Below are 26,425 nucleotides of genomic sequence, written 5' to 3'. Positions count from 1 at the left end.
CCCCATGCTCACAAGATTTCAGCCACAGGGCTCAGTCATGAGCCTGGACTCACCTTAACACCTCACTCCTGCTCAGAGGTTCTGCTTGGCTAGAGGCAGCTTTTCAGACCCTTATGTACACTCTCAAGCCTGTGGCATGTGCCAGTCACAAGCTCTGACTCTGCAGGCCGATCACCCTAGAGACAAGGAATGTCTGACAAAGGGGGTGTGCCCCCCCACTCCCACCCCCCGTGTGGCTGCTCTGAGGACCAGAGAAGAAAGCAGACATCACAGGGGTAGAGGGACTCCTCTGCTCCCGTGACCCCTTGCTGAGAGGGGCTGTGGGATTGTCCCCGTATGCCGGCCCGCTCACCTGAGCCACTGCCCTGACCCATAGGCCCTCAGAGTGGGGAGCTGAGTGCTCAGCACCTGAAGCTCAGACTGGTCCTTGGCAGTCTTCAGAGGCCACTGTAATCCCTGAAGTATACTGAAGACATGGAGGCTGGATAATGGTATCGATGGGTAAGGTTCCCACAGCCTCTAAGGAACCCCAAAGTGTAAGGACACCCCCAAGGCCTCATGCGGTTCTGCACCCTCCTCCAGACATAAGCAAGTGGGCTAACAGCAAAGCCATGGTTGGAGCGTCTGTGTTGGAGCAGCTAAGTTCAGGGACTAGAAACTTAATCCCCAAGGAAGTGTGAGAGGAGCTTTAAAGGGGGAGAGGCCTTGAGGGCTCTGTGGCTATGATGGAAATGGGTTCATTATCAATGGAGGGGGTTCTGCCTTATGAATGAGTCAGACTTCTCTTCTCTGGTGCATGTGCGCATGCCCTTGGCCTTCCCAGGCAGCAGCATGTTGACCTTGGACCTCCAGCCTCAGAACCTAAGAACTCTTCTGCCTGTATGTCCCTGCTTGAGTTCCTGCCCTGACTTCCTTTCATGATGGGCTGTGAGATGGAAGTGGAGTAAACCTTTTCCTCCCCGAGTTGTTTTTGGTCATGGTGTTTTATCACAGCAGTAGAAACCCTGACTAAGACAGAGGGACGTGGTTCAGTCTACAGCCAATGAGGAAACACAGGCTGCTCTCCTTGTAGGGCTCTGTGAGGACTCAGCCCGGACCCCTGAGATGATCCATTGTCTGAGAGAGCCCGACCCTCCACTGAGAGGATATAAAGGGGCTTCCCAGACCCTGAGGCGGGGCTGTTGTCTCAGGTGAGGGAGGTGGAAGGGCAGGCAAAGGACATCTGTCTTCAGTCCCCGATCTGTAGGCCCCCTGGTGCTGAGTGCCACCAAGGTAACCCTGAAGATTTAATCATCAAAGATTCAGGGAGTTTGCGGAGCCAACCTGACATCCAAGTTTAGACGAAGTACAGAGTCTGAGTTTTAGGACGTCAGTCAAAGTAGACAGCTATAGAAAAATGGCTGAGCCCTGAGTCTGCTGAGAAAGCAGAACATACAGATCTCACAGGCGGGAGAGTAGGAGCAGACATGGAGGACTGTGAGGCAGCTAGGACTCTCTCTGACAGGACAATTGCGTTAGTCCGGTTTCCCAGGGAAACAGAGCTTATAGAGTGGCTATATATTTATTAGAACGGCTTACAGGTCCAGCTAGTCCAACAGTGACTGTCTATCAATGGAAGGTCCAAGAATCCAATGGCTGCTCAGTCCACAGGGCTGGCTGTTCCAGCTTGTCTTCAGTGTCTGCTGAAATCTCAAAGAAGTCGGCTCTAATGCCAGTGGAGGAACGGACTTGTTAGTGGGGAGCAAGAGCAGCAGGCAAAGAGCATCGGTTTTCTTCTTTTATATCCTTTATGTGGCTGCCAGCAGATGTGGCCCAGATTAAAGGTGGATCGTCCCACTTCAAAAGATCAGGATTAAAGGTGTTCCTTCCCACCTCAAAGATCCAGGTTAGAAGTGGGTCTTCCCACTTTAATCAGTAAAAATTCCCTCACAGTGCCCAGCCATTTGGGTTTTAGTTAGTTGCAAATGTAGCCACCACAAGCATCTAAGGTCAAGGCTCCGTTCTTCCATCAGCCTCCCCCGCTTCTTCCCCATTATCTAAGTGTCTCTGATTCTTCCTCATATCCCCCTGTTGATGGTCAGGGGATCCTCTGCTTCGGAAACTGCTTAATCAGGGCAGTCCCCGCACCTCACCTACACCCAGCCAGTCCCGAGGCCACATGCGGTCCCATGGACAGGACTGCAGCCACACTGCATTAGTGTGTGTGTGGGGGGGTCTCCTTGCTGTGATAAAACACCCACTAAAAGCAGCATAAGAAGAGTTAGCCAGGCGGTGGTGGCTCACACTTTTAATCCCACCACTCAGGAGGCAGAGGCAGGTGGGTCTCTGTGAGTTCCAGGACAGCCTGGTCTACAGAGCGAGTTCCAGGACAGGCGAGGCTGTGTAGAGAGACCCTGTCTCAAAAAGACAAACAAAAGAGTTTTACTGGATCACAGTGTGAAAATAAATAGTTCGTATTTTGGGGAAGACAAGGTGGCAGGAGAGTAAGGTGGCTGTCCACAGTCAGGAGGCAGAGAAAATGGATGCTGGTGTTCAGACTGCTTCTCACCCTTTTATTCAGTCCAGGACTCCAACCCATGGAGTAACACTCGCCATGTTAGGGTGGATCTTCCATTTCAATCAACCCGAGTTTCAAGTTTTGTCACAAACTTGTCTCCTGAGCAATTCTAGATCCTGTCAAATTGATGATGTTAACCGTCACACTTGCCTCTGGCCTCAGTCCTGATGCCCTCCCTGCTCCAGGCTCCCCGAGGCAAGCTGGCTCTGAGTAGGTCCACAGGTGTCCCGAGGGGTGTGGTGCTGACTCAGCGTCTCCCTTCACTGGGGGACAAAGCTGTGTTACACAAAGAAAAGGCTAAATTTATGCTGGGGTCAGGGGACACACTACAGAAGACACAAGAAGACATGGCTACTTCTCACAGCCTGGCAGGGAAAGCTGGTGTGCGTGCGTGCGTGCGTGCGTGCGTGCGTGCGTGCGTGCGTGCGTGCGTGCGTGCGTGCGTGCGTGTGTGTGTGTGTGTGTGTGTGTGTGTGTGTGTATGCACTCCAGAGCAGGTACACACCTCCCTCACCCTTTCCAGGAACCTTATGGCCTCGCTGAATCTCTTCAGTAGGGACCGTAACTCATGGAGAGTCACCCACCACCTTCCCGTGTTCTGAGCCTCCCTCCCCACATCCTACCCCTCCTTCCCGGTGTGCCCAATGTTGCTCTGAATGGGCATTGACATTCCCGGGGATGGAGCTTTCTTGTCATCCTTTGCCGCTCAGCCCCAACTTCGCCTCCGGGGACAGACCCAGAGTGCTTTTCTACCCTTGGATAAAGCAGTGCCCAGATTGTGGGCAGTCATGCCCAGGTTGTCTGTCCATGTTCTGTGGCAGGCTGGGCCCCAGGCTACACTTTATCTCTGACCGTCCATCACTGCTCACAGCTACCGCCCAAGGAGCCCAAGCTGCCATTCTCCTTTAGTAAGATTAACAGTTGCCGCCGACCACCCAAGGCCAATGTATTGTTGCCGTCCAGCTGCCCACGGCAAGCAGACCTGTCACAGCCTTCACCAATGGCAGGCCACCTGGACCAGCCTTCCAGGAAACAGCGCATCAGCCAGCTCTTAGCCTGCACAAAGGATCCATGCAGGGCATCCTGTGATTCTCATGGTTCTTGGCAGCTAACAAATGGAAGAGTGGAGATCTAAGAACACCACTGGGGGACCAAGCTGTGATTCATAAAATTTGGGTCAGTCTCATTGGGTGTTCTCTGAGGATGCCATCCAGCAGCCAGGCTAACAAAAGGGACGCGACGGTGGTACTAATTCACGAACTGTAGCAACAGCTGCAAAGAAGTGTTGTTCTCTCTCTCTCTCTCTCTCTCTCTCTCTCTCTCTCTCTCTCTCTCTCTCCACACATACACACACTATACAGACTCACAAACACATCCATATATATATATATATATATATATATATATATATATATATTCATTCACACAACCACATACTCACACTCTCAGCTACTCACTCAAATACACATTCACATGAACACACACGCACACACACACACACACACACACACACACACACACCACTTTTTCGTTAATGTGATGGGCTAACTGAGAAGAAGTAAAGAATCCAGCATAGGGGCGCACACCTTTAATCCCAGCCCTTGGGAGGCAGAGGCAGTCGGATCTCTGTGAGTTCAAGGCCAGCCTGATCTACAGAGCGAGTTCCAGGACAGCCAGGCCTACATAGAGAGGCCCTGTCTCACAGGAGGAGGAGGGGGAATTTATTCTGACTCGGTTCCAGAGGGTCTAGCCCATAGCCAGCTGTGGGCTAAGGGTCAGGCTGAATACCAAGGCAGGAAGTGTCTGTGTTGAAGCAAGGCAGCTCACCTCACACTGGACAGAAAACAGGGAGAGACAGGAAGAGACTAGGACAGGGAGTGACCACCCCCAGTGACCTACTTCTCCAGCTAAGCCTCATGTCCTGAAGTTCCCACCATCTCCTAAAATAGCAGTTGAGGACCAACTGTCAACATATGAGCTGGAGGTGGGTAGACAGCTCATATTGAAACCTCATCTATATATACTGTGTGTATGTGTGTGTATGTGTGTGTGTGTGTGTGTGTGTGTGTGTGTGTGTGTGTGTGTGTGTGTGTGTGTTGGTTTTTCAAGACAGGGTTTCTCTGTGCAGCCCTGGCTGTCCTAGAACTCACTCTGTAGCCCAGGCTGGCCTCAAACTCAGAGATTCACCTGCCTCTGCCTCCCAAGTGCTGGGATTAAAGGCCTGCGCCACCACTGCCTGGCCTACATACATTCTTTAACCACACTCTGGCACGTCTCACTACCTGATGTTCCCTGAGAGATGTCATCAGTCTGCCCTTCTCTGCTCCCCTGGGATGTAGCTGCATCTGGGAGGCGGTAATTACCACCAGAGCCTGGTGCCATACCAGCCGGTGCCCAGCGTGTGTGGGGCGCAGATGGTTGAGCAGACGCCTGAGTGAGGAGCACAAGGGCCTGGGCCCCTCATCTCTTATTTCTTTTAAGGTTTTGTTTGTACTGTAGATCATTAAATAGAGGGCCTTCCACATGGTGGGCAAAAACTATACCACTCATGCTCCTCCCTGGGTCCCTCATCTCCCCTGTACAGTCATGTAAAGGCTGGAGTAGCTGAGAGCCGAAGCAAGATTGATAAGGAAAAGACAGCCACACTGATGTGGCCAACAATGTGACATGCTAAATAAAGATAAACATCCTGGCCAAGGAAAATTCACAGATGACTAACCACCTATAAATGGAGAAGAAGGGGGGGTGGGGAGTGAATGGGCTCAGCCAGCAGCAGCTGGGACTCAGGACAAGGCCTGCTGGGTGCCAACCACAGCATAGCCAGGCCCAGCTGTCCCCAGACACTGGTCCTCATAGTCACTGGGACAAAAGCTGTCATCAGCAGAGTGAGGGGGGCACTTGCAAGCATAGTCTCAGGTGTCTCTGACAGTGTCCCTTAGAGCCATGGCGTCTGATAGACATGCCTCTTGCGTTACTGTGTGGGAATATCAGTCTGTGATACAGTTGTCTGTAGTGGGTTGGGCTAGTTACGTGTGCTCAGTTATCTCGGCATTCTTTTGAGAAGTTAAACCTAACAGAGGATTGTGGCCGAGAAGCTTCCAGAAAACTTCAAGCCCAATATGGCCTTCTTGTCTGAGCTGGCTTCAGGCAACTATGAAAACCAAAGACAAATTCCCAGCCAGCATGTGGTCCCAGGGCCACAACTCATGACATTTCAACGCTATGGGCACTGCCTCAAGTCAAGTGCTGACCAGGAGCCTGGGGTCTGCTGTGGCTTTCTTATTGTTCCTGCAGGGCATCTCCAACTTACAAATATATTCCTTGTCTCAAAGGGCCTCACCACGCTTACTGGTTGGCAGGGCTTCACAGGAAAGAAGTAACTAGAAACACCCAGTTTACCCTGCTTGGCTGGGACCCAGCCCAGCAGGAGTCCTAACAGAGCCCAGAACATGGAAAACCCTCTGATTGAATCTGGTTCTCACATCATCAAGTCACATGACTTTGAGGGTGTTGTCCACCACTTTGCATCTGTGTTCTTATGGTGAAATGGGGGCTTCCACATATTCCTTCTCGAAGACCCCAAGGATTAAATGAGACAGCATGGGAAACTCATTGCCCACCTCTGCCACCACCACCCAGGCACGTGTGTTCTAGGGACAAACAGCAGCCCCAAGAAGGAGCCTTCCAGTCTCTGGCTTCCCAGGCGCCACCCTGGTCCCCACCTCCATCCTCTATGTATCTGTGCACCCCCCCCCCCTTTCCTTTAGAGATATCTAGAATGATGGTTAGTCCTGACCATCAACTGACACCATGTAGAATCACCTGGCCTGTCTAGATCAGGGTGGCCTGTCGGCGTGTCTGTGGGGGGTTGTTTGATCCTCTATCAACTTAGGAAGATCCAGACCAGAAGTTGATGGTACCATAGCCTGAGCTTGGGTCCCGGACTGTACAAAAGAGGAGAGAGTGAGTGAGTAAGTAGACGGGATTCATCCTCTCTCTGCTCTTGACTGTGAGGGTGACAAGCTGCTTCAAGTTCCGGCCTCAACTTCCGCAAAGTGGTGTGCTGTGACCTGGAGGGGTTGAAGTTGCTTTTATCAGGATATTTCATCACAGCAATAGAAACAAAACCAAACACGTAGCATTGGGGGTAGGACCCACCCTGACTCCGGAATGGTCTCACCTCAAGACCTTCAATTCAAGCACAGCTGCCAGGATCCATTTTCACCCTGGGGCACAGTTGCCGGTTCTGGAGAATGGGGTGTAAACATAGATTTTGAGGGGTCAACAGTTCAGCGGGTCACCTTGTCCCTTCAGGCATCTGAACCAGCCCCGGGTCAAGAGACAGTGGAGAGTGATTGGACAGACAGTGGGCTTGGCTGCCACTGGTTTCAGGGTAGCGTTTATAACCACGAAAGGCAAGCTAGCCAGGCCTGCTGCCGGGTTGTTTTGAGTTCATCACTTTGGTAAGTCGATGTTGATAGGTGCCCCGAAGGCTTAGTAGATTTTGTGTTTCTTTTTTTCTTTTTCAAAATGAAAATTGTTTTCTTGATTACAATATAAAATCAGATACTAAAAGAAATAATAGAGGCTTATTTAGGATTTTTCAGATAATTTTTTAAAAAGTCATCCAAAATCACACCCTTCCTCATGGGCATCTTGGTCTGTTTCCTGTAAAATGAGGGCAGGCAGGGTCCTGCCACCTGATGGTTGCCCTGCCTGTCTCTACACCAATAACCATGGGTGAGAGTCATCTTTGCCGTCATCAGGCTCTGTCGTAAGGCCAGCCTCTCATACTGCTTTTCCTTCTATATTATTATGGGTCCGTAGAGTGCCACCAGGTGTCCTTGTGGCAGGCTATGACAGTGAGTTTCCCAAGAATGGAGGGCTTTCTCCTTCGCACTGGGGTGGGTTTGCCTCCTTCCACACATCTGCCACCACGGGCCTCAGTACCTCTGCATCTCAGCATTCTCAGCTCTCAGCAGGAACCACAGGCCTCTTCTGTGTCTACACAGGCCATGTTTGAGCTGGTCACCTCCGAGGCCTCCTACTATAAGAGCCTGAATCTGCTGGTGTCACACTTCATGGAGAATGAGCGGCTGAAGAAGATCCTGCACCCATCCGAGGCCCACATCCTCTTTTCCAACGTCCTGGATGTCATGGCTGTCAGTGAGCGGTGAGTCCTGGTGGGCCGACCTCCTCCATCTCTTCTCCATTCCAGGGTGTGTTTTGAATGCTCTGGATTTTACATAAAGGAATAGGACAAAGTTGTACATCTAGGCACTGGAGAGGCGGCTCATTGGGTAAAGTGTTTGTCTTGTAAGCACAAAGACTTGAGTTTGATCCCCAGAAGCCACATGAAAAGCCAGGTGCAGTGGGACACACTTGTATCTCCAGTGCTGGGCATGTGGAGACAGGAGAATCACTGGGTCTGGCTGATCAACTAGCCAGTCTAGCCTAATTGGTGAGCTCCAGACTAATGAGAAATTGTCTCAAAAAATTAGGCAGATGGCGCCTGAGGAGTGACCTCTGACCTACACACACAAGTGTACAAAGGCTCACCATCTTCTCCAGCACGTTGGCCAGTGGTACCCACTCCCCAACCCCCCCCCACACACATGCCCCTGTAACCCAGCTCTTCCTGTCAACGCCCAAGCCCTGTGCATCCTTACGGTGCTGTGAGTTGGAGGACCCTCCCTAACTGGTTGGAGTGATAGTAAGTTGAGCCTTAGGCATGAAACCTACAGGCAAGTCTGTATGGGGTCTCATGACAATTTCCAAGGCCATCTGGGAGCGACCGCTCACCCTGAGGTGCCCAAGCCTAAATGTCCCTGCAGGCCAGTGCCAATGGAGCCCAGACTGCTCCTTCCCTCTCCTCTCCCATGAGGCATCCAGCAGTCCAGGAAAGGATGTGCGATCTGTGTTTCCTGAAGTTGGATCCAGGTGAAGGAGGAAGTGAATTCCTGTGAAGGGCTCACTGAGCAATGTCCCAGCAACCTGGGCAGCCAACTTTCCACGTTCACATGAAGCAGGGTGTGGCAGAGGCAGCTCTCCCCTTCAGTGGAGGGTCACTCTGTGCCCAAATGCTCTTCCAGTCACCCCCTTTGCATTGATATCTGCCTGTTCTTTGATCTCCCCCCCCCCCCCCGACACCCGTGACCATCCTATCCAGTAACTATGGCTCAGTGAGGCCAGAGCAACCTGTGAGATCTCTGAGCTTGCTTTTTACCTATCAACTTGAATTTTAATTTGAAAAATTCCAGAATACAGACGTAGAGACATCATGTTACAAGCCCTATGTATTGGCCGCCAGCTTAATTCATGATGGACATGGGGTCAGTCTAGGTCCATCCGATCCCTGCCTTTCCCGGTACCCAGGGGACCATTGTGAGGCACAGCTTGACTGCCTTGACTGTTACATCAGTACACGCTTAAGAGATAAAGATGAGCCTCGTGCCTTCTCCCTCTCCACATACTCCTCATGATGTCATCCACCTAAAAACACAGCTGTTCCCGACTGTGCCCAGATGTGCCACCAGCATGCAGAGTCCCACCCACCTTGTCAGCGAGTGTGCTAGTTTGTTTAGGCAGCTGATTTCCAGGTGCCTTCAGCCCAGACTTTGCCTCTTGCAGGTTTTTGCTGGAGCTGGAACACCGCATGGAGGAGAATATCGTTATCTCGGATGTGTGCGACATTGTGTACCGCTACGCAGCCGACCACTTCTCAGTCTACATCACCTATGTCAGTAACCAGACCTACCAGGAGAGGACATACAAGCAGCTCCTGTGAGTATACCTTGCCTGGGCTTAGCCATCCTTGCCTGGGCATTCCCCGGGAGCACACTAAGTCAGAAGTGGCCAGGCTGGTGATGGCATACAAATCTAGCATGTTCCTTGAGCATCATCATGTCACTAGGAAACCTTGAATCCACCTGTACTCCAGGAGAGTCAGCTGAAGCCCCCAGACCTGTGTCCAGAAGTAAAGCCTTGTAGGAAAGACTGTGTAGCCATAGGAATGATCCAAGGTCCAGAACATTGGAAATGTGCATGTGAAGTAGTGTGAAAGGCAAAGGTGGGCAGGAAGGCTAGTGATACCTGTCAGCTGGAAGCCAGCCTCCCCCTTCGTGACCTTGCTTTGCGCCACGGCGAAGGGCTTTTCTTGTGGTACCCACCCGTGTGAAAATAAAAGGCTCTCTAGTAAGGCACCTACACTGGGGAAGCAAGACCAGGTTTGCAGTCCCAGTCACAGGCTTGGGGGTGTGGAATGCCCTGAGAACAGAGGCAAGGTTAGGGACCTCAGTAGGACAGCTAAATCCACACAAGTTGCCTGAGGGGCTGGCAAGCTCTGCCTGGCACATGGCAGCAGGTCCTATGCTGAGAAGCTCTGGGGTCAAAGGTAGCAGTTCTGTGACAGTCACTAAGAAGCAATACCGCAGCTGGCCCCAAGGGAGAGGTTCTAGAGCAGCCATTTGTGACAGAGAGATCCCCATTGGCTTCTAGGCTCTGTTGTAGGTGGTATGTCAGGACAGTTTCTGTGTGCTGCATGTCCTCTGTCCAAATAGTGTCTGGATTTTGATGGCTTTTCTATCAAGCCACAAGGTTAAAGTGGACATTTTAAAGTTCGAGCATCCCGGCATTTGAGTGCTTTCCAGTAACTGTTGGAAAAAAGTGGAGGGAATCGGAAATGCTATTTTTCAGATCAAAAGACAAGCAGAATAGGTGTTCCTGTCTTGCAGTTTGCAAGAATCTCCCAGGTAGCTGGTCACCATTGCCCTGGGCATGCAGACCCCCGGCCCCACTAGAAGCGGGTGCAGGGTGCTGCCCTGCAGTACGTCTCTGGCCACTGCTACAGGGCCGTACGTCTCTGGCCTTCAGCAGCACTGTGCCACGTGGCCAAGCCCACCTGTCAAAAATAGCCCAGGCTCCCCTGGCAGGTGCCCCGCGCCTGCTGCGGTCTCCATCGCTGCATCACTACGTGGGTTTACCTTGCCACGGCTTCCTGCTGGGTGAAGTCATCTAATTGTATGTCTGATTCATAACCTTGGCTACAATGAGATTCTTACCCCTCCCACACAAATCATGTTTTGCCAAGTCTTCATGGCCCGGCATATGGAACCACTATTGTTATTTGACGTTCACATGAACGGTTTATTTTCCATTAAAAATAATGAGGAGGGGGAGGGAGCAGGGGAGGGAGGTAGATCTCAGCATGTGCCTGTGGTTTGTCTGGCCTCCGGGAGGCTGGGGGGAGGGGCATCTCCTGTTCACACCTCCAGGCCCTGAGCTCAGAGACAGTCCCCTGTGTCTGGATCTTCAGACAGGAGAAGGCGAGTTTTCGGGAGCTGATCGCACAGCTGGAGCTGGACCCCAAATGCAAGGGCCTGCCCTTCTCCTCCTTCCTCATCTTGCCCTTCCAGAGGATCACAAGACTCAAGCTGCTGGTCCAGGTGTGACTCCTAACAGTGCCCTGCGCTCTGCAGGCCTCCTCTGCCCAGGCCCTCTCTCCCTCCAGCTCCCTGCTGGTATTTTAGGGAATCCATTTGTTAAACAAGTCCTGTGGTACTCCAAGCAATGGGGGCTCAGCTCTTATTCCAGAAGGAAAGATCAGTAGACATATAATCGGGAAGTGGGCATCACTGTGAGGATGAGGGACGAGTTAGCCCAGTCAACAGTGCCTGGCTACTGCCAATTGGAGGAGTCAAGGAAGAGATGAGATTTAACCTGAGGCTCAGCCTAAGGGAACCAGCATGCCAACATCTGGAAGAAAGAACATTGTATGTACAGAAAGCTGACTGGCCAAAGGTCCTGGGGAAACAAGATTCGTCATAGAAGGGCCAGCCATGAGCTCAAGAAGCATGATGGGAAGGAATACAGAGACATGGGGGAGCAGATCTGGGGGGAAGGGGGAATCAGGTTGACATTTGTCAGGGCTCATTGTGGCTGCTACAGAGTGAGAGCAGGAGGGCAGGGGTGGACAGAGGGAAGGGTTATACTTGGCCTGAGGGCGAGAGAAGCAAGGTGAGTGTAACTGAATGGGAAAAAAACTGAGGAATTGGAGAAAAGACATTTACAGTAAGGACCCAAGTCAGCAAAGCCTCGGGACCATGATGACTCGGTCTCCGGTGACCATCCCAGAAGGAAGGGAGGGGGATGCGGTGCCCTGTGTAAATATCATGTCTCACTGGGAACAAAGCTAGCCCTTAGCCCGGCCTGGGAACCAGGGCCGCTGCTTCACACCGCCTCTGCGCTTTGCTCCTGATGGACCCGGCTCTGTGTTGACACAGAGTATCTACAGGCCCCCAGGACCTGTCCTGTGAGGCTTCAACTGCCCATTGTCATCCTGGGCCAAGGCATCTGTCCCTGACCTGGCTGAGGATCTGGTGCCGTGGTCCGTCCGGTGCAGGGTTCTGGGTGTTGCATCTGTGAAAACTGTGCTTGAGAGATGATACCGCTGCCAGGGAGGGCGGGGCAGGGGATGTGGGAAGAGATGAAGTAACGAAGCTCCACCCTGCCTTCAGAACATTCTGAAGAGAGTAGAAGAGAGGTCTGAGCGCGAAAGCACCGCCTTGGATGCCCACAAGGAGCTAGAAATGGTGAGTCGCTCCCTCCTGTGTGTCCCAGAGAACCACTGACGTCCTCTTAGCACTCTAGTTATTCTGAGGTTGACGGTTGCAATCCTGAAGAGTCACTGGGGCCGGAAGAACAGTCACACCCACTGGCTTCATCAGAGCCCTCTCCACACCACCTGACCCCTTCATGACGCTCTGTTAGTGTGCCCAGGGCGGATATGGAGGTGCCTGCCTGGCAATCCCAGGCCTGCTGCAGCCCACTGCTCCAACCCATCCTCCAGGATCCAGGTTATATTGGGGTAGACCCTGACCCAGAGCCCTGTTCAGGAGTGTCTCCCCATCCCTGGTCCTTGGAGAAGACTCCTGTGGTGGGGATGGTTGTGTGGGCATCAGCAGCTTTCTCTAGCCTGTGTGCCCTTCAAGTGCTGTCTTGGGCACTTGGCTCATAGCAATGATCCATATGAGTTCCTTCTAGCCCTTACTGGGCAACAATGCCCTGGATGCGTCTGGTGGACCTCTGACCTGTGAGAGGCCTGCCAGCCCCAGAGGGGTGTCCCAGAGGCCAGCCAGGGGCAGTGTGTGTTTCCTATTTTAAGACCTTCTCTGCCTTTGTCTCTCTTTTCCTTTTGATGAAAAAGACACTCTGTTTCTCATTTACTTTTCTTTTAAAGGGCTTATTTTTCCTCATTCATAAAAGTAATTGATCAAATACAAGAAAATTCAGAAAATGAGCACAAAAATGTCTGACTACCCATACTCCCTTTCAACACGCTTTGGCCAGCACTCCTGAACAGATGCCTGCATGCACATACATACATATACACCACACACACATACACATGCACGCACGCATGCATACACGCACGCTGCCACCATGCTTTTTACAAACAGAGATTGTGTCTAAAGCACAGCCTCTGCTCTGCAGCTGAGTACATGTTAACGATTTCAGAGCCCTTGGGTACAGGGATATACTATGCTTTGGTCATTACTGTTTAAGTTGGTGACAGATTTTCTCACTCTAAGCAGCACTGCAGAAAACATCCTTGTGGTCGCTTCTTTGGGCTCTGCACGTTTTCACAGATGCTGACCTGCCTCAGGCCAGGCTCTGCCCTAATCCCCGTGAGCCATTTCAGGGTCTGCTTCTGAAGATGGAGGCCCGGAAGTCTAGGGAAATGCAGTGTTATTGGCTTGTTGGTTCCTGGTGCACCCCCTGTCGGTGAGAGGTCAACCTGGAGGAGGCTTTTCTTTCCAATCTAGCTGATAAGAAAGGCCATCTCCTCTTGGTCTGGGATGTTGGCTTTCTAAGTCAAGGACAAGGCCCTAAATTGTCCCCCAGAACCCACAGGGTGTCCCACTTGGTTCCAGACTGTGGGGAAGAAGGAACGTGAGGCTGGCCAGTCAGTGTCAGCTTCTGGACATGCTGGTCCCAGTGGTAGCTGGGGACACCTGGCCCGACATGTCCTCCCTCTTCCAGGTGGTGAAGGCATGTAACGAGGGTGTCCGGAAGATGAGCCGCACGGAACAGATGATCAGCATTCAGAAGAAGATGGAGTTCAAGATCAAGGTGAGTCTGCAGGACCTGGGTCAGCCTGTGCCCAGCCATGACAGTCACACCCTGCCCAGAAGTGTAGGTGGTCCAGCCTAGTGGAGGAAGCCAGCCGTCATGCGTGATCACTCTGCCCAGGTTTGTCCTCTGAGAGCTGTGTGGGCCCCACAGCTGCCTGCCTGTGTGAATCTGACAGGCTACCACACAAGCCATCCTGAGCAGTCCATTATGGGGATAGGGACTGTTCGAGGGATTCCCAGTACTGAGAGATTCGCAAGTTACTTCTTTTCTCCAGGTTTCTGGTGACTTGGATGTTGGCACAGGGTGCCTACTGGTAGCCCCAGAAAGCTGGGCATGTAGCTCAGGAGGACGGTACTTGTCTAGCATGAGCAAAAATAAAAGGATCCCAGGGGTCAGAGGTCAGGGTTTGGGAGCTGAGCCCAGATGAAGGGTGTGAAGGGTCTTCTGATACTTCTTGGGGTTAGACTTGCTGGGAGCAAGAGTGCCCAGCTCCTATTCCTGAGAACATCATCTATCTGCAGGCATGACCTATTTATCCCATGAGCACCAGTACATCCTTTCCTCTATGAACTTGACCTCTTAGGATACATTAAGCAAGCTGAGTTTAATGGGATGATGATCACACACACACACACACACACACACACACACACACACACACACGTATTCACAAGCAAATTCACACCGACTGCTGTTTTGCTGCCAGGACTCTGGTGGTGGTGGTACAGTGACCCCAGTGACCCCACACAGCCCTTGCGCACCGTATCTCACAGCTTTACTCCAGCTGTGGTGTTTGTAGGACCCTCACGAGGGGCAGGGGGGATGCCACGTGACGCCCCCTCTCTCCCAGTCAGTGCCCATCATTTCACACTCCCGGTGGCTGCTGAAGCAAGGGGAACTGCAGCAGATGTCCGGCCCCAAGACCTCCCGCACCCTGCGGACCAAGAAGCTCTTCAGAGAAATTTACCTCTTCCTCTTCAACGACCTGCTGGTGATCTGCCGGCAGATCCCTGGGTGAGCCTGGCACTGATGGGCACTGGCGAGGACCAGCCTTGGTCTGCCCATGGTGCAGGGTTGTGGAGCAGTCGTGAGGGTCAGGTTTTCAAAGCTCTGCTCTGCTCTTGCTCAGCTTTGGGCCACAGTGGAGCCTCCCTGAACCTCAGTTTCCTCCCTGAAAATGTAGAAAGTCTGCACAGTGACTAACACTGAGCCCAGTAAAGTGGCTGCTGCCTCGCCACACCCCAGGATGGGAGCTCTTCTAAGGAGCAGGGGACAGGCATGCTGGGATTTTCCTGGGGTGGGGGTGGGGGTAAAGAGTGGCTAGGACCGGATGCTGGCTCTTCCAGCCAGACAGAGGTTCCCCTGAGACCAACCGGTCCACCGTGGCTCCCTTGTTCCCCAGAGACAAGTACCAGGTATTTGACTCGGCCCCGAGGGGCCTGCTGCGTGTGGAGGAGCTGGAGGACCAGGGCCAAACGTTGGCTAACGTGTTTATCCTGCGACTGCTGGAAAATGCAGATGACCGGGAGGCCACCTACATGCTGAAGGCATCCTCCCAGTGAGTGTCCAGTGCCATGAGCCACACCCAATGCCACTGATAAGTCGGTCTTTCCCAGGTAAAACAGGCCTCAACACACATCTGGAGGAGGCTGGCCTCTCACTACTCGGCACCCATCCTTCCCATGGGGACCCTGGATAGAGGGCTTTTGCAGGCTCTTCGTGTTGGGGTGTAGATGGCGGGGGTGGCTGCATGTTCCTGGGTTGGTGTGTGAACAGAAGAGCATGTCCTTCTTGTAAAATGGGATGTTTACAGCTGATTGCCCGTGGGCCACTGCCCCCCCCTCCCCTCCTTCTGTTCACTCTGTGTGTGGCCTCCAGTCCTTCACTCTCCCGGGCCTGAGCAATCAGGACAGCTAAATCACAGCCCCAGGCACTTGGGGATATATGAGGCAGTAGGAATTGCTTGGTGGACCACGGAGCCTTGGCTTTCTCCTGACCTCCTCTGTGCTCAGCTGCCCCTTGACCGCACCCCACCAGGAGCGGTCCCCTGCCCTGCTGAGGCCCCAGGTTCTAGTTCACGGGATGAACAGGAAGTGGTGACAGGAAATGGTGATAACATGCCCAGCTTTGCCGCAGCTGAGAGACTTTGGCTTCATTGTAACACACCTTTGAGAGCTAGCTTTCAGGACCTCACAGATGGCTCCTCACTGTCAGGCTTCAGACCCCTGCCCTGGGAGTAATATGCAGGGATCCCCTGTGTGGCTAACTGAGCCATCCTGGAGCCAGACTCAGATTGTAGCTGGTGTGGGCGTCTGAGTCCACACCGCAGGGCGGAGCCTGTTGGCTCTGCAGTTGGGGCACCGTCTGTCCACTTCCTGTGCAGGAGTGAGATGAAACGCTGGATGACTTCACTGGCCCCCAACAGGAGGACCAAGTTCGTGTCCTTCACATCCCGGCTGCTGGGTGAGTCCATGACTTAGAAAGGGGGCTCTCGGTTGGCTTTGGCTAAGACTCACTGGGCCTCAGCTTCAGGGTTCCTTGATTGCTTGTAGGACGGCACTTCTACCCCCCACAGAAGTCCATCTTGGCACCAGCCAGGAGCTCAGTGCCTGTCTACACTGGCTGCCTAAGCTTCATTCAAACTGGATGGTTAAGGAAGAAATGGAAGTCCCCGAGTCTTAAGAGTCAGGTGGCAGGATATTGGACCCAAACTCCAGGGTTCTTTTGGCTTTTCCAGTTGTCCAAAACTCATAGACAACCTAAGGGAGCATGAGCCTGGCTACCTTGTGAAGAAGTCACTGTCCCAGCCCGCTGGCCTGTCCTCACCCCAAGCTGTTTACTGGGTCACACCTGAGAACAAGAGGTTCTCCCTTCCTTGTAGGCAGAGAGCCCCATCATAGCTAGTGAATTCTTGCCTCCCTCTGCCTAGCGTTCCTGGTGCCTAACACGGCTCCCTAGGATGCGAGCTCCTCCCGCTCAGGGGGGACCCTTCTCTGATGTGTCCTGCCAGGTCCTAGCTAGGACTCAGCCCCTGCTGCTGGCTGCTTGGTCCCCAGCACGGCTGTCTGTTATCCCTGCTTGTCTGGATGTGGGGCAGGGTGGGACCTGGGATGGGGACACACCGTACCACTCTCCCATCCTGCAGACTGTCCCCAGGTCCAGTGTGTGCACCCGTATGTGGCCCAGCAGCCTGATGAGCTGACGCTGGAGCTGGCAGACATCCTGAACATCCTGGAGAAGACGGAAGATGGTGAGGCCCCCAGGGGACTCGGCCGCGCGGCCAACCATGTCCCTCTCCGGGGAGGAGGGACTATAGCCTGGGTGTAAGACCAGATGGCACAGTTGGCAGGTGGGCAGGCAGAGCCCAGCATCCTTGCTGGCGCTGGCACTACCCAGGACATCCTGCCTGAGCACTGGGACCTTCATTCCATCCCATGAGCTGCAATGCCCCTTCCCCTTCCAGCAGGCCTCGCGGGTGGTTCTCTGTCTCTGTCCCAGCCTCACCTATGGCCTCAGCCCTCCCCTAAGAGGGGCTTGACCCTGAGCTCAGCCTGTTTGGCCACAAGCTTCTGGGGACACTTGTGACCACCAGGCTAAGAAGCCCTGTTCCTGCCCACCCTGTAGGTTGCCTGTAGAATTGGCTCCAAACGGAGTTTTTCTGTAGCCCCGACCAACTGAATCCCTATGTAACCAGTGTGGCTCCCTTTCTTGTTCAGTAGTCTCCACGTTCGTATATTAACTGTTCCTGATCAAGATCCCAGGAGTAGCTGGGGATGATGGCACACATCTCTAATTCCATCATTCAGGAGGCAGAGGCAGGAGGATCCCTGAAACTTTATGAGTGGCGTGGGCACAGTGTGAGATCCCAGTGTCGTTACAACAGAGACAATCAAAATACCAGAAGAGAACAAAGGCTCCTTCCTGTTCCCTCCTTTGTTCCAGTTCATGAGTGGAAAACCAAGTGATCTCCACAGCACCCCTCTGGGGGTCTCAGGGACCCCCCGCCCTTTCCCAGCATAATCCACGGCCTCACACCCCTCCCATGGTAGCCTGCAGAAGGCACTCCTCGGACCTGGGTAGGGACAGGCTGTTTTTTTTTTTTTTTTTTTTTTTTTGGTTTTCCGAGACAGGGTTTCTCTTGTATAGCTTTGCGCCTTTCCTGGATCTCACTTGGTAGACCAGGCTGGCCTCGAACTCACAGAGATCCGGGGACAGGCTGTTTAGCAGCAAACCTGCAAAGACTTCTAGGAGAGGAGAGAGAGCAGAGAAAAGAGGTCGGAGCGCTTGGGGACTCAGAGTGTCCCCAGTTTATAATGGCCACCTCCCAGCAACTGGGTGAGATTCTGAGAGAATATGCCCAATAAGATGGTAAGCTCACTGTCCAGGTTTGGTGGTCAGCTGTCTCCTACACTGACCCCCTGGATGCCTTGTAGGGGTGGCCCTTCAAGTCTCCTGTCCTGGTATGGGGCAGCCTTGGAAGGTTCAGAAATAGGCAGCCCCTCGGGGGAGAGCCTGGAGCCTGGTTCTTCACACTCCGTGGGCTTCTTAGCACACTGTAGGGGCAATCCAAGCTTAGGTGGGGTGCCAAGCCACTGCCCTTTGGGAAATGCTGAAGTCTTGAGTATGGCTCAGTCCTTGCTTCCCATACAGAGTGGAGCCCTAGCCAGGGAAGGCCCAGCCTTGCCTCACCTTGACCCTGTTGCCTCCTTTGCAGGGTGGATCTTTGGTGAGCGCCTGCATGACCAGGAGAGAGGCTGGTTCCCAAGTTCCATGACAGAGGAGATCTTGAACCCCAAGATCCGCTCCCAGAACCTCAAGGAATGTTTCCGAGTACATAAGATGGAGGACCCTCAGCGCAGTCAGAATAAGGACCGCAGGAAGTTGGGCAGCCGGAATCGGCAATGAACCCTAGCTCAGGCACCAGTCTGAAGGAGGGGTGTGGGCAGGGGGTGGGGGAACAGGCCCAGCAGAGAACCCTGACAGACACAGAGTCTTAGGGAGGAGAGGTCAGTGCCTTCCCAGGCAGCAAGAGTGGCTTGGGCCTGCACTGCCCCTGCCCACACAGTGGGGGCCCTCGTGTCCTGGCCATTCACATGCGTACACACTGGCCAAAGGCTAAGTATTTAAGCAGTATTACACCACCTCCTCTCCAGCATCTCAGAGCTAGAAGAGAGTGGGCATGCTCCAGTGACCTTCCAGCAGCTGGAAGAGGCCCACACAGGGGGTCCTGGCAGGAGGTAACCGCCGCTGTCAGGTCCCTGAACTGCACGCGTCCTTCCCTCTTTGGAAGCGTTAAGAGTCTACCAGGCACACCAATGGGCCGCCCCTGCCTGAGGGAGCGTGGTGAGCAGCGCTGACTCTGCCCGCCCTGCCCCGTGCCTCTGCCAGCCCCTCTTGCACGGCCAAGCCCTGCCCTCAGCAGGCCTCCCGGAGCTTGGCTGAGGGTTCATGCCTCTGGCTCCTTGCAGGGCCAGATGTCACTTGTATCTCCTGGCCCCTGAAGGAGCCCAGGTGTTTTGCAGAATGAATGAATTGGTCACTGCATCCTTTATGGTCATGGTTTTGAGAAAAGCAAATATCATTTTTGGCTGCATTAAAAGCATCCTGTATAAAATAAGGGGTGGAGGCCTATTCTTTATCACCCTGATGCACACAGCAATGAGGCATTTGGTTCTGGGTTGGGAGGGAGGAGCAGTCTTCTAGGCCAGTAGGAGAAACCTCTCCCCAAGGAGGAGCTGCCAACACTTCCGAGGGAGCAGCTAACATCAGGTCTCAGAATGGGGATGGATTTGGCCTCTGCTCACAGAGGGACTCAGGAAAGGGCTCTCAGAGAGAATGGGGGACTCTTCCCGCTGCAGTGTAAGTACACATTTACGCCACAGGGACCCTCAGGTATCAGTAAGCAGTGGCCCTTCAGAGGATCTGACTCTAAGCCTGGGACCCAGGCTCCCTACCTGGTCCAGACACTGGCCTCGGATGTTCCTCTGTGCCTTCAGTGGCAGCTGGTTCCCCAAGACCTGCTCCTACCCAGGCCTGCAGACCCACCCATGCTTATCCCTCTTTCTATCCCAGAGTGTCCACCCCACTTCTGTCCTGGGGAAGTGTCTGGTGCAGTGTGCATCTGCCAGAAGATGTTCTACGTCAGAACAGACCTTCTGTTGGTTTTGTTTCTTGAGACCACCTCCCAGTATAGCCCAGATTGGCCTTAAACGCACAGTCCCACCTTGGCCTGCTAAGTACTGGTATTTCAGGCATGTGTCACCATGCTCGACCCAGAACAGGCCTTGAGTTTGAGCCGCTGGGCTTTGTGGTATCTTCCCGCATGTCACAGACCCTCCAGCATTCCTGCAAGGAGATGACCCCTTGCCACACTGCACCTAGAGGGCTGTAGCTCCTACCCTGGCCTACCAGACCCTCTCATCGCCACTTCACCCCTCCCCCAGTCTATCCTAGAGTGCTCCCCAACTTCTGGGTCAGCTGGAAAAGGAACAGTCCCAGGGAGAACATTTATACAAACCCCAGGTCCCAGGAATGTGTGCAGTGGGAGACAGGAAAATTCTGAGCCTCGCCGGGAGGGGTGAAGACATAGGATTGGGATATGGCCCCTCCCGCCTGAGTCAAGGTCAAAAGCCTTTGCTACCCCATCCAGTGCCAGTCCTCCACCATTTCCCAGTTGGCCTCAAGAAACAGGATGAACCTGGGTCAAGCTCTGCTTCCCTGCCCCCAGTCCCCCCCAGGCTGAAGCACAAGGAGCCAGGAGTCCGTGGCCCCCGGTCCCCCGCCGCCAGCGCTTCCTTGGAGAGTAGAAACCGGAGCTCCCCGTGCCCCGCGTGCACTTCTGGCACAACACACGCACGTGGCCACGCGTGCACATGTTCCCTTTCCACCCACCGCTCCCGGCACACGGCGCGGCCCAGCAACACGCCCCCGTCTCCGTTCACATGCCGCTGACACCTGCACGCGGGCTCGCACACGCGGGGACACAGAGGGACAAAGGGGAGCACAGGTTGCAGAGTCGCCGCGGGCGGGCGGGCCGGCGTGGCTCCTTTATTGACTTCAAGAGGCGGAAAACTTTCTCAGCGCGACCACCACGAGTGCCAGCACCACGCAGGTGGCCAGCAGGGCTGCGATCACGATGGCCGCAATGGCGCCGGGCCCGAGCGATCCTGTGGAGGACAGAGGAGCGAGTCATCCCCGAGTCCAGCCCAAGCCTAGCCCTTCCTGCAGTTCTCCCTGCCCCGCCCCGGCCCTACCTCCGTCCTGGTCCACACCTGCAGGAGGGGTGTTGTCCTCCGGTCCTGGGGCAGAGGTGGAGAACGGCGGGCCCGAGGCTGCAAGTTCCTGGCTGTAGCTGGTGCTCAAGGGACCTTCACCCGACGGCAATTCAATGGGCTCGTTCCACAGGGTGGGACTGGGCTCCTGGGGACCCTCTGCTGTGAAGTCAATGACGGGCACGGGGGCTCAGGGGGTCTGCTGACAGGGATGCCGACCCTCCCCACCAAATCAGCTGAGGGATGCCTTGTGAAGAACTCGTGCCTAGTTCTACACCAGCGCCCACATTTCACAGGGTGAGGCACCTGGCTGGGAAATTCACTCCTAAGTTTGGGAGACCATCCACGTGTGACTCAGAACACCCACTGAGCGTTAAGGTCACAGGAGGACAGATTGATCCGTGGAGAGACAGGGACAGTTACAAAATGGGGACTCCTCTGTCCCTCGGGGCAGACACAGCTCAGTCTTCACCTGGGGCAAAGGCCAAGAGTAAAGGGCCTTTGAGGGTGCCACTCCTCAAAGACCAGAAGAAGTCCACTCAGCCTCAGATCAGGAGAGACAGCCTTGGACATCTAACAGCCCCGCCCCCAAGCCAAGGCCAGCACAGTTCTGCCTGCAGGAAGGAGGGACCATGAAGGGAAGGTGGGGAGGTTCCCACACCTCACCAGCCTCAGTCTGCACATGGGTCCCTGGGTGGCCTTCTTACCAGGAATCCTCTGCCTCGGGGGCTGGGAGTCAGCATGATTTGGGGGTACCCAGGGATCCCAGAGGGAAGGAAGGAGACAGGGGGTGCAGGATGGATGAGTCAAGGGATGCTTCCACCTGCTGCAGCCCTATTGTCCCCCAGCACACGTCACTGTGGGGAGCACAGCCCATGAAGTCCAGAGCACCATACACCCTTTGGCCAACCTCCTCCCCAAGACAGAAGTTCAAGACCAGGCTGGTGATCAGGCTCTAAGATTTCCCCTCAGCCTGCCCTCCTGGCATCTCAGCTGATCCCTGCCCATGCCCTGATCCCAGCTGGGAAGGTGGATATCACTCCATCTCACCAATTCCAGCTGCTTGTGGCACAGGGGACCATTTTGTCCCTAGTGAGAGACGAGAAAGGCAAAGGCACGGGTTAGGTGGAGACAGCCCCGGTGGTCCAGAGCCCTGGGCAGGGTGGTGATGGCTGTGTCTCCTGACAGACCCCCAGTAAGACTGCACCTCTGTTACCAGCAGGTCCCCAAGGTTTCCTGTGAGCCAAGGACTCCATCTTGAGTGCCCTTCTCCCTCTGTGGATAGGCTCAGGATAGCAAGTGCTCAGGGGAGAACCAAGGGACTTGTGTGTTTCTGCCCACAGTGCCCACCCGGGGCAAACAGAACACACAGCCAAAAGCCTGACTCCAGTCAGCCTCAAAATAACCAGGCCCTTCAAAACCATCAAGGTCTGGGAAGGGAGGAGAATTTGTGAGGAAGGATCTGTGAGGATTTGTTCTGGACCAGGACAGGGGAGCGGTCGTAGGCCCTGTCAGAGACTCTGGGTAAGGCTGGCGAGCACCGTGCCGGGGTTCCCATCCCCGTTTGATGGCACTTTCTGGTTGGGAAAGAGAATGTCTTTGTTCTTAACTGAGAACTCAGGATGAATGGTGTTGACAACGTTGGACTGCTTCTGCGTTTGTGGTCAAGGAGCAGTGTGGCAAAGGCTGGTAACTGGTAACTAGGTAAAGGCTGTGCTGGGGTTTGGTAGATAATTTTTCAGCTCTTTTTTTTTTTTTTTTTTTTTTTTTGTAACACTGGAATCTTTTCACTGTAAGATTTTAGCAGCCCCCTGACTCCCTAGGCTCTACCCTGATACCTCTCACAAGCCTGGGCCAAACTTGAGACTCGACTTGTAGTCAGGGACTACTGCCATGTGCCCCGCGGTTTCCCCAGACTAGGGCCCTTTTCAGAAAAGCCTGGCGAAAGGCCTCCCAAGACTGCTGCTGCTGCCCACTTCAGGAGGCTTCCTTCTCATTGGGATCCGGCTGGTGCCCAGGCCAGCCTCCCACTAACGGTGAAAAGCACTCTGTGAAGAGGGCAGAGTGACCTGGTCAGAGAAGGCAGTGTTTATAGCCTAAGAGCCCTGATGAAAGACTTCGGGCCTCAAGCAGTCCAGCCCCAGGCTCCCAGGGCTGGACAGAGAAAAACTCTGAACATGCCTGCCATGCTCCAAGCCCTGAGGTCTGGGCTTCGTAGACTGCCAGTCTGACCTGAGACTCTTCAGGACACACCCAAAACAGGCAGGCAGGCAGGCCGGCCTCTCCCTCTCCCATCTCTCCTGGCCAAAGCTCACCTCCAATGCCAGGGAAGCTGCCCAAGGATTCTGAGTCCCAGGTCCAGCCCGCCTAAGTGGTGCCTGTTCCCTGGCCAGGGACTGAGCTTGCCCCAACCCACCAAAGAAGGAGGTGTTTCTGGGGCCGTAGTCCAGGCCTTATCTTGTTTTCTTACGCACTCGATGTTCTCCAGACTCGGAACAGTAAGGAGGAGCAACAAGCCAGCTCCCTCCAAGTCCCCTGGGGAAGCCAGGAACCATGGGTCAGTGTGACAGCAGGACAGGAGTGAGGATGAGAAGAAGGGGGTCAGTGCAGGGCCCCAGGAGCAGGATGTGGAGGAAGCAGGCTGACTGACAGCCAGCGAGGACAAGGAAGGGAGACACAGCAGGGGTCTCCTGAGAAGGTTCTGCCCGCCTCGGCCACTAGGAGACCCACCCACCGCAACAGTGAGCACCGTCCCGGGCCTTTCTGCTCTGGCAGAAGGGCATGGTGTCAGTGCCACAGGCTTGGACACCTCAGCTGTCCCCTCGCCCCACCACCCCAAGCTGCTCTGCCTTTTGGTAAATAAGTCTGTTCAACGGTTAGTCTGACCACAGGCCCCGAGGCCAGGCGCCCGTGCTCACAGACGGCCTTTGTGTGGCCATGAAGAGCCTTTTCATCCCCACCCTGGCCTCCTGCCCGCTCAACCTGGCCTGCTCCCCTACCTCAGTGGCTGTGGCCACCGGCTGAGGCAGAGAGGGTGGCAGCCTGGCCTGTGCCTCAACTCCAGGAGAGCTCCATCTCCTCTTTCCTGCTACAGGCCTACAGCCCAGGAGAGAGACAGGGGCCATGGACCTTGTACACACCTGCTGAGACCTGCGGGTCCAGGACTGGTTCCGAGAACCTCCTATCTCCTGGTTCCCAGAACAGTCAGAACCCCAAGACTCAGCTGGCGTGCCATGCTACTGTAGGCCTGCCTGTTCTTGGGGTGGGTGGGGGCACCCACGGAAGGGAGAGGGAGGTGAGGTCCGGGCAGGTCCTGATTATCCTCAAAGCTTCTGTGGGAGCAGAAAGCCCACCCCCCAAAGTTGTGTGTGCACAGCCTGACTAGGGGCTCTGGCTAGAAGCTTGAGCTGGAAGAGGCATCAGGGACCCGGGCAGGAGCCGCTTGGAAGGCCCAAGCTGCAGGGCTTTGCCAAGCAACTGCCTCACTGTGGCAGGAAGCTGCGTGGGTCTCAGCCCTGGGTCCTCGGTGATGGAAAATGCCTCCCAGCATTGTAAGTCACCTCTCCCAACATCAGGGGGACCTCAGCCTTACATCGCTGAACACTGCTCAAACCCACCCCCAAAACTGGGTGTGCCCAACCTGTGGGAAGAGATGGCTCTCCCCCAGACCCCTCTGAGTTGGGAACTCTGCTCAAATTCTGAAGACAGATTGAGTGTTGACTGGGTACTTGGCCACCCTGAGAGCCCTGCATGCCAGACCTGGTGAGGTCTCACCACCTGCCTGTGAGGGAGGCAGGGTAGTGAGGGTCACCCCCTGCAGATGAGGAAAGGGCCAGGAGAGGCCTGGGACAGGCAGGCCAGAGCCTGGCCTTAAGCTGCTTCCTAAGGATGTCAGGGGGAGAGGAAAAGCCCACAGACCACCATCACCTCCCAGAGTGTGCCTGGGAGTTCCTAGGCCTTGCTTTCACAACAGAGGTGACTTCTCTCCTCTGGAGATCTGTAGACACCCCTAAAGTTCAGCCTGCAATGTTGTAAGACAATCGGGGAACCCAGAGGCAAGCTGCCCTTCTGCTGACTACTGAACAGCCGCGGAAGACTTATTCTCGCGTAGAGCAAAGCCTACCTGTGTCTACGTCCCTGCTCTGAAGCTGACCTGGAACAGCCCCGCCATGCGGCCTCTCTCATCAGACCCCCGATGTAGCCATCCAGGTCTCAATGCAGTGCCCTCGCCATTCTGCAAAGGACTCGGAGATCTATCCGCCTCTATGGTGACAGCACCCAGGTCACAAGCCAGCAGAGAAGGGGTTGCGGAATTTAAAAGAATTCCGAGTCACTGGGTTTTCTGTCCAGCATCTGGGGCTCTGGCCCCTTAGCCCTTTGCCCTTTGTCTGATGAGCCCTCCTACCTCCCAGATACAGAAGCCTCCAGAAGTTCTAGTGATAAAACCCCCAGAACTCCAGACAACCACACGTCCTCGGCTCCGACATCCTGGTCGCCCTCCTATGTCAATGGTCTCCCACCCTGCTGCTAACAGTTCCCTGACGCATCATCTTATTCGGCTTCTACCAGCCAGCACTGTGGGAGCCCCCCGGCCCCAGAATCACCACAGCTGGGCATCCCGCCTCTTGTGAGGGGCTTATGCCCTGTAGATACTGAGAATCTGGTCCCACTGGTAATCGTTGGCCCTGAGAAGTTGGTGGCAGCAGAGCCAACAGCCTGTGCCTCTTACCTGTGAGCACCGCAGGGACTAGGACCCCAGAGACGAGCAGCAGCGCCATGTGCAGGGCCAGACAAGATGCCATCCTGGCGGTGAGTGAACAGTGTGCGGGACACAGAGGACTAAACGGCTGGGCTCAGGCAGCAGCAAAGAGGCTTCAAAGAGCTGGGAAGGGTTTTCATCAATGCAAAGTCTGTCCTCCTGGGACGCCGTGCCCGCCCCCCACACATGCACACACAGGCGGGGGGGGGGGGGGAGAGAGAGGAGGGAGAGAGAGAGAGAGAGAGAAGAGAGAACTCAGGCAGACCTGCTGTCCTGAACTACCTACCAAACAGCCCCACCCTGGAAAGGACCAGGGAAAACTGCTTTTTATTTCTCTCTACTTCTCTATTTTTTCTTCCTTTTCTCACATCCTCTCAACAACCCCCCCTCCCCTTTCTTTCTCTTCTCTCTTAACACACGCACAGTACACACCATCCGCATGTATTCCTGGCCCACTGGAAACAAGAACTTTCCAGGCTTCCCAAGACAGAAGCCTCACCCAGGGACCTTGGGCATGACAAATGCCTCGGGACCACTGTGCCCAGGGCTCTTGAGCGGCCCAGCACGGAGACTCAGCTCGTTCCCTTCCCACTTGAGCACTTGTTAAAACGACTTGCTACAGCTCTGGTTAACCCACTCCTTTAATGCACTTTCCTAAAGCCCCAGGCTGCTCTAGACCCCTTTCCAGAAAAGCCTTGGCCTGCA

At 54.5% G+C, this 26,425-nt stretch overlaps 2 protein-coding genes across 5 annotated transcripts in view; one reads left to right on the top strand and one right to left on the bottom strand.

Moving 5' to 3' along the window:
- The window catches only part of Ngef (neuronal guanine nucleotide exchange factor), a 105,389-nt gene extending 86,082 nt beyond the window's left edge, over positions 1-19,307 (top strand). For all 4 annotated transcript variants that reach the window (XM_006984227.3, XM_076549520.1, XM_076549521.1 and 1 more), the window contains 10 exons: positions 7,570-7,730; positions 9,188-9,340; positions 10,872-11,001; positions 12,073-12,147; positions 13,598-13,687; positions 14,541-14,704; positions 15,093-15,248; positions 16,074-16,153; positions 16,836-16,940; positions 18,405-19,307. In XM_006984227.3, the coding sequence (XP_006984289.2) occupies positions 7,570-7,730; positions 9,188-9,340; positions 10,872-11,001; positions 12,073-12,147; positions 13,598-13,687; positions 14,541-14,704; positions 15,093-15,248; positions 16,074-16,153; positions 16,836-16,940; positions 18,405-18,595 (1,305 nt within the window). In that variant the 3' untranslated portion in view covers positions 18,596-19,307. The remainder of the gene's footprint in view (positions 1-7,569; positions 7,731-9,187; positions 9,341-10,871; positions 11,002-12,072; positions 12,148-13,597; positions 13,688-14,540; positions 14,705-15,092; positions 15,249-16,073; positions 16,154-16,835; positions 16,941-18,404) is intronic.
- A 1,315-nt stretch (positions 19,308-20,622) lies between these two features.
- On the bottom strand, positions 20,623-25,852 carry Snorc (secondary ossification center associated regulator of chondrocyte maturation). Its single transcript, XM_006984225.4, has 3 exons — positions 25,691-25,852; positions 20,944-21,123; positions 20,623-20,856 (listed from the first exon to the last, which is right to left on the bottom strand). The coding sequence occupies exons 1-3, from the start codon at positions 25,761-25,763 to the stop codon at positions 20,747-20,749; spliced, it is 363 nt and encodes a 120-aa protein (XP_006984287.2). The 5' UTR covers positions 25,764-25,852; the 3' UTR covers positions 20,623-20,746.
- Positions 25,853-26,425: the final 573 nt, after the last annotated feature.

The sequence above is a fragment of the Peromyscus maniculatus genome, chromosome 13 (assembly GCF_049852395.1).
Source record: "Peromyscus maniculatus bairdii isolate BWxNUB_F1_BW_parent chromosome 13, HU_Pman_BW_mat_3.1, whole genome shotgun sequence".
In the NCBI taxonomy this organism is placed as follows: Eukaryota; Metazoa; Chordata; class Mammalia; order Rodentia; family Cricetidae; genus Peromyscus; species Peromyscus maniculatus.
This window is presented reverse-complemented; position numbering and strand designations above follow the sequence as displayed.

Coding starts and splice junctions, on each gene's coding strand:
- Snorc (XM_006984225.4), bottom strand. CDS start 25,763: ATGGCATCTTGTCTGGCCCTGCACATGGCGCTGCTGCTCGTCTCTGGG. Junction 21,124..25,690: donor AGTCCCTGCGGTGCTCACAG/GTAAGAGGCACA, acceptor TTGACTTCACAG/CAGAGGGTCCCCAGGAGCCC. Junction 20,857..20,943: donor AGGTGTGGACCAGGACGGAG/GTAGGGCCGGGG, acceptor TGTCCTCCACAG/GATCGCTCGGGCCCGGCGCC.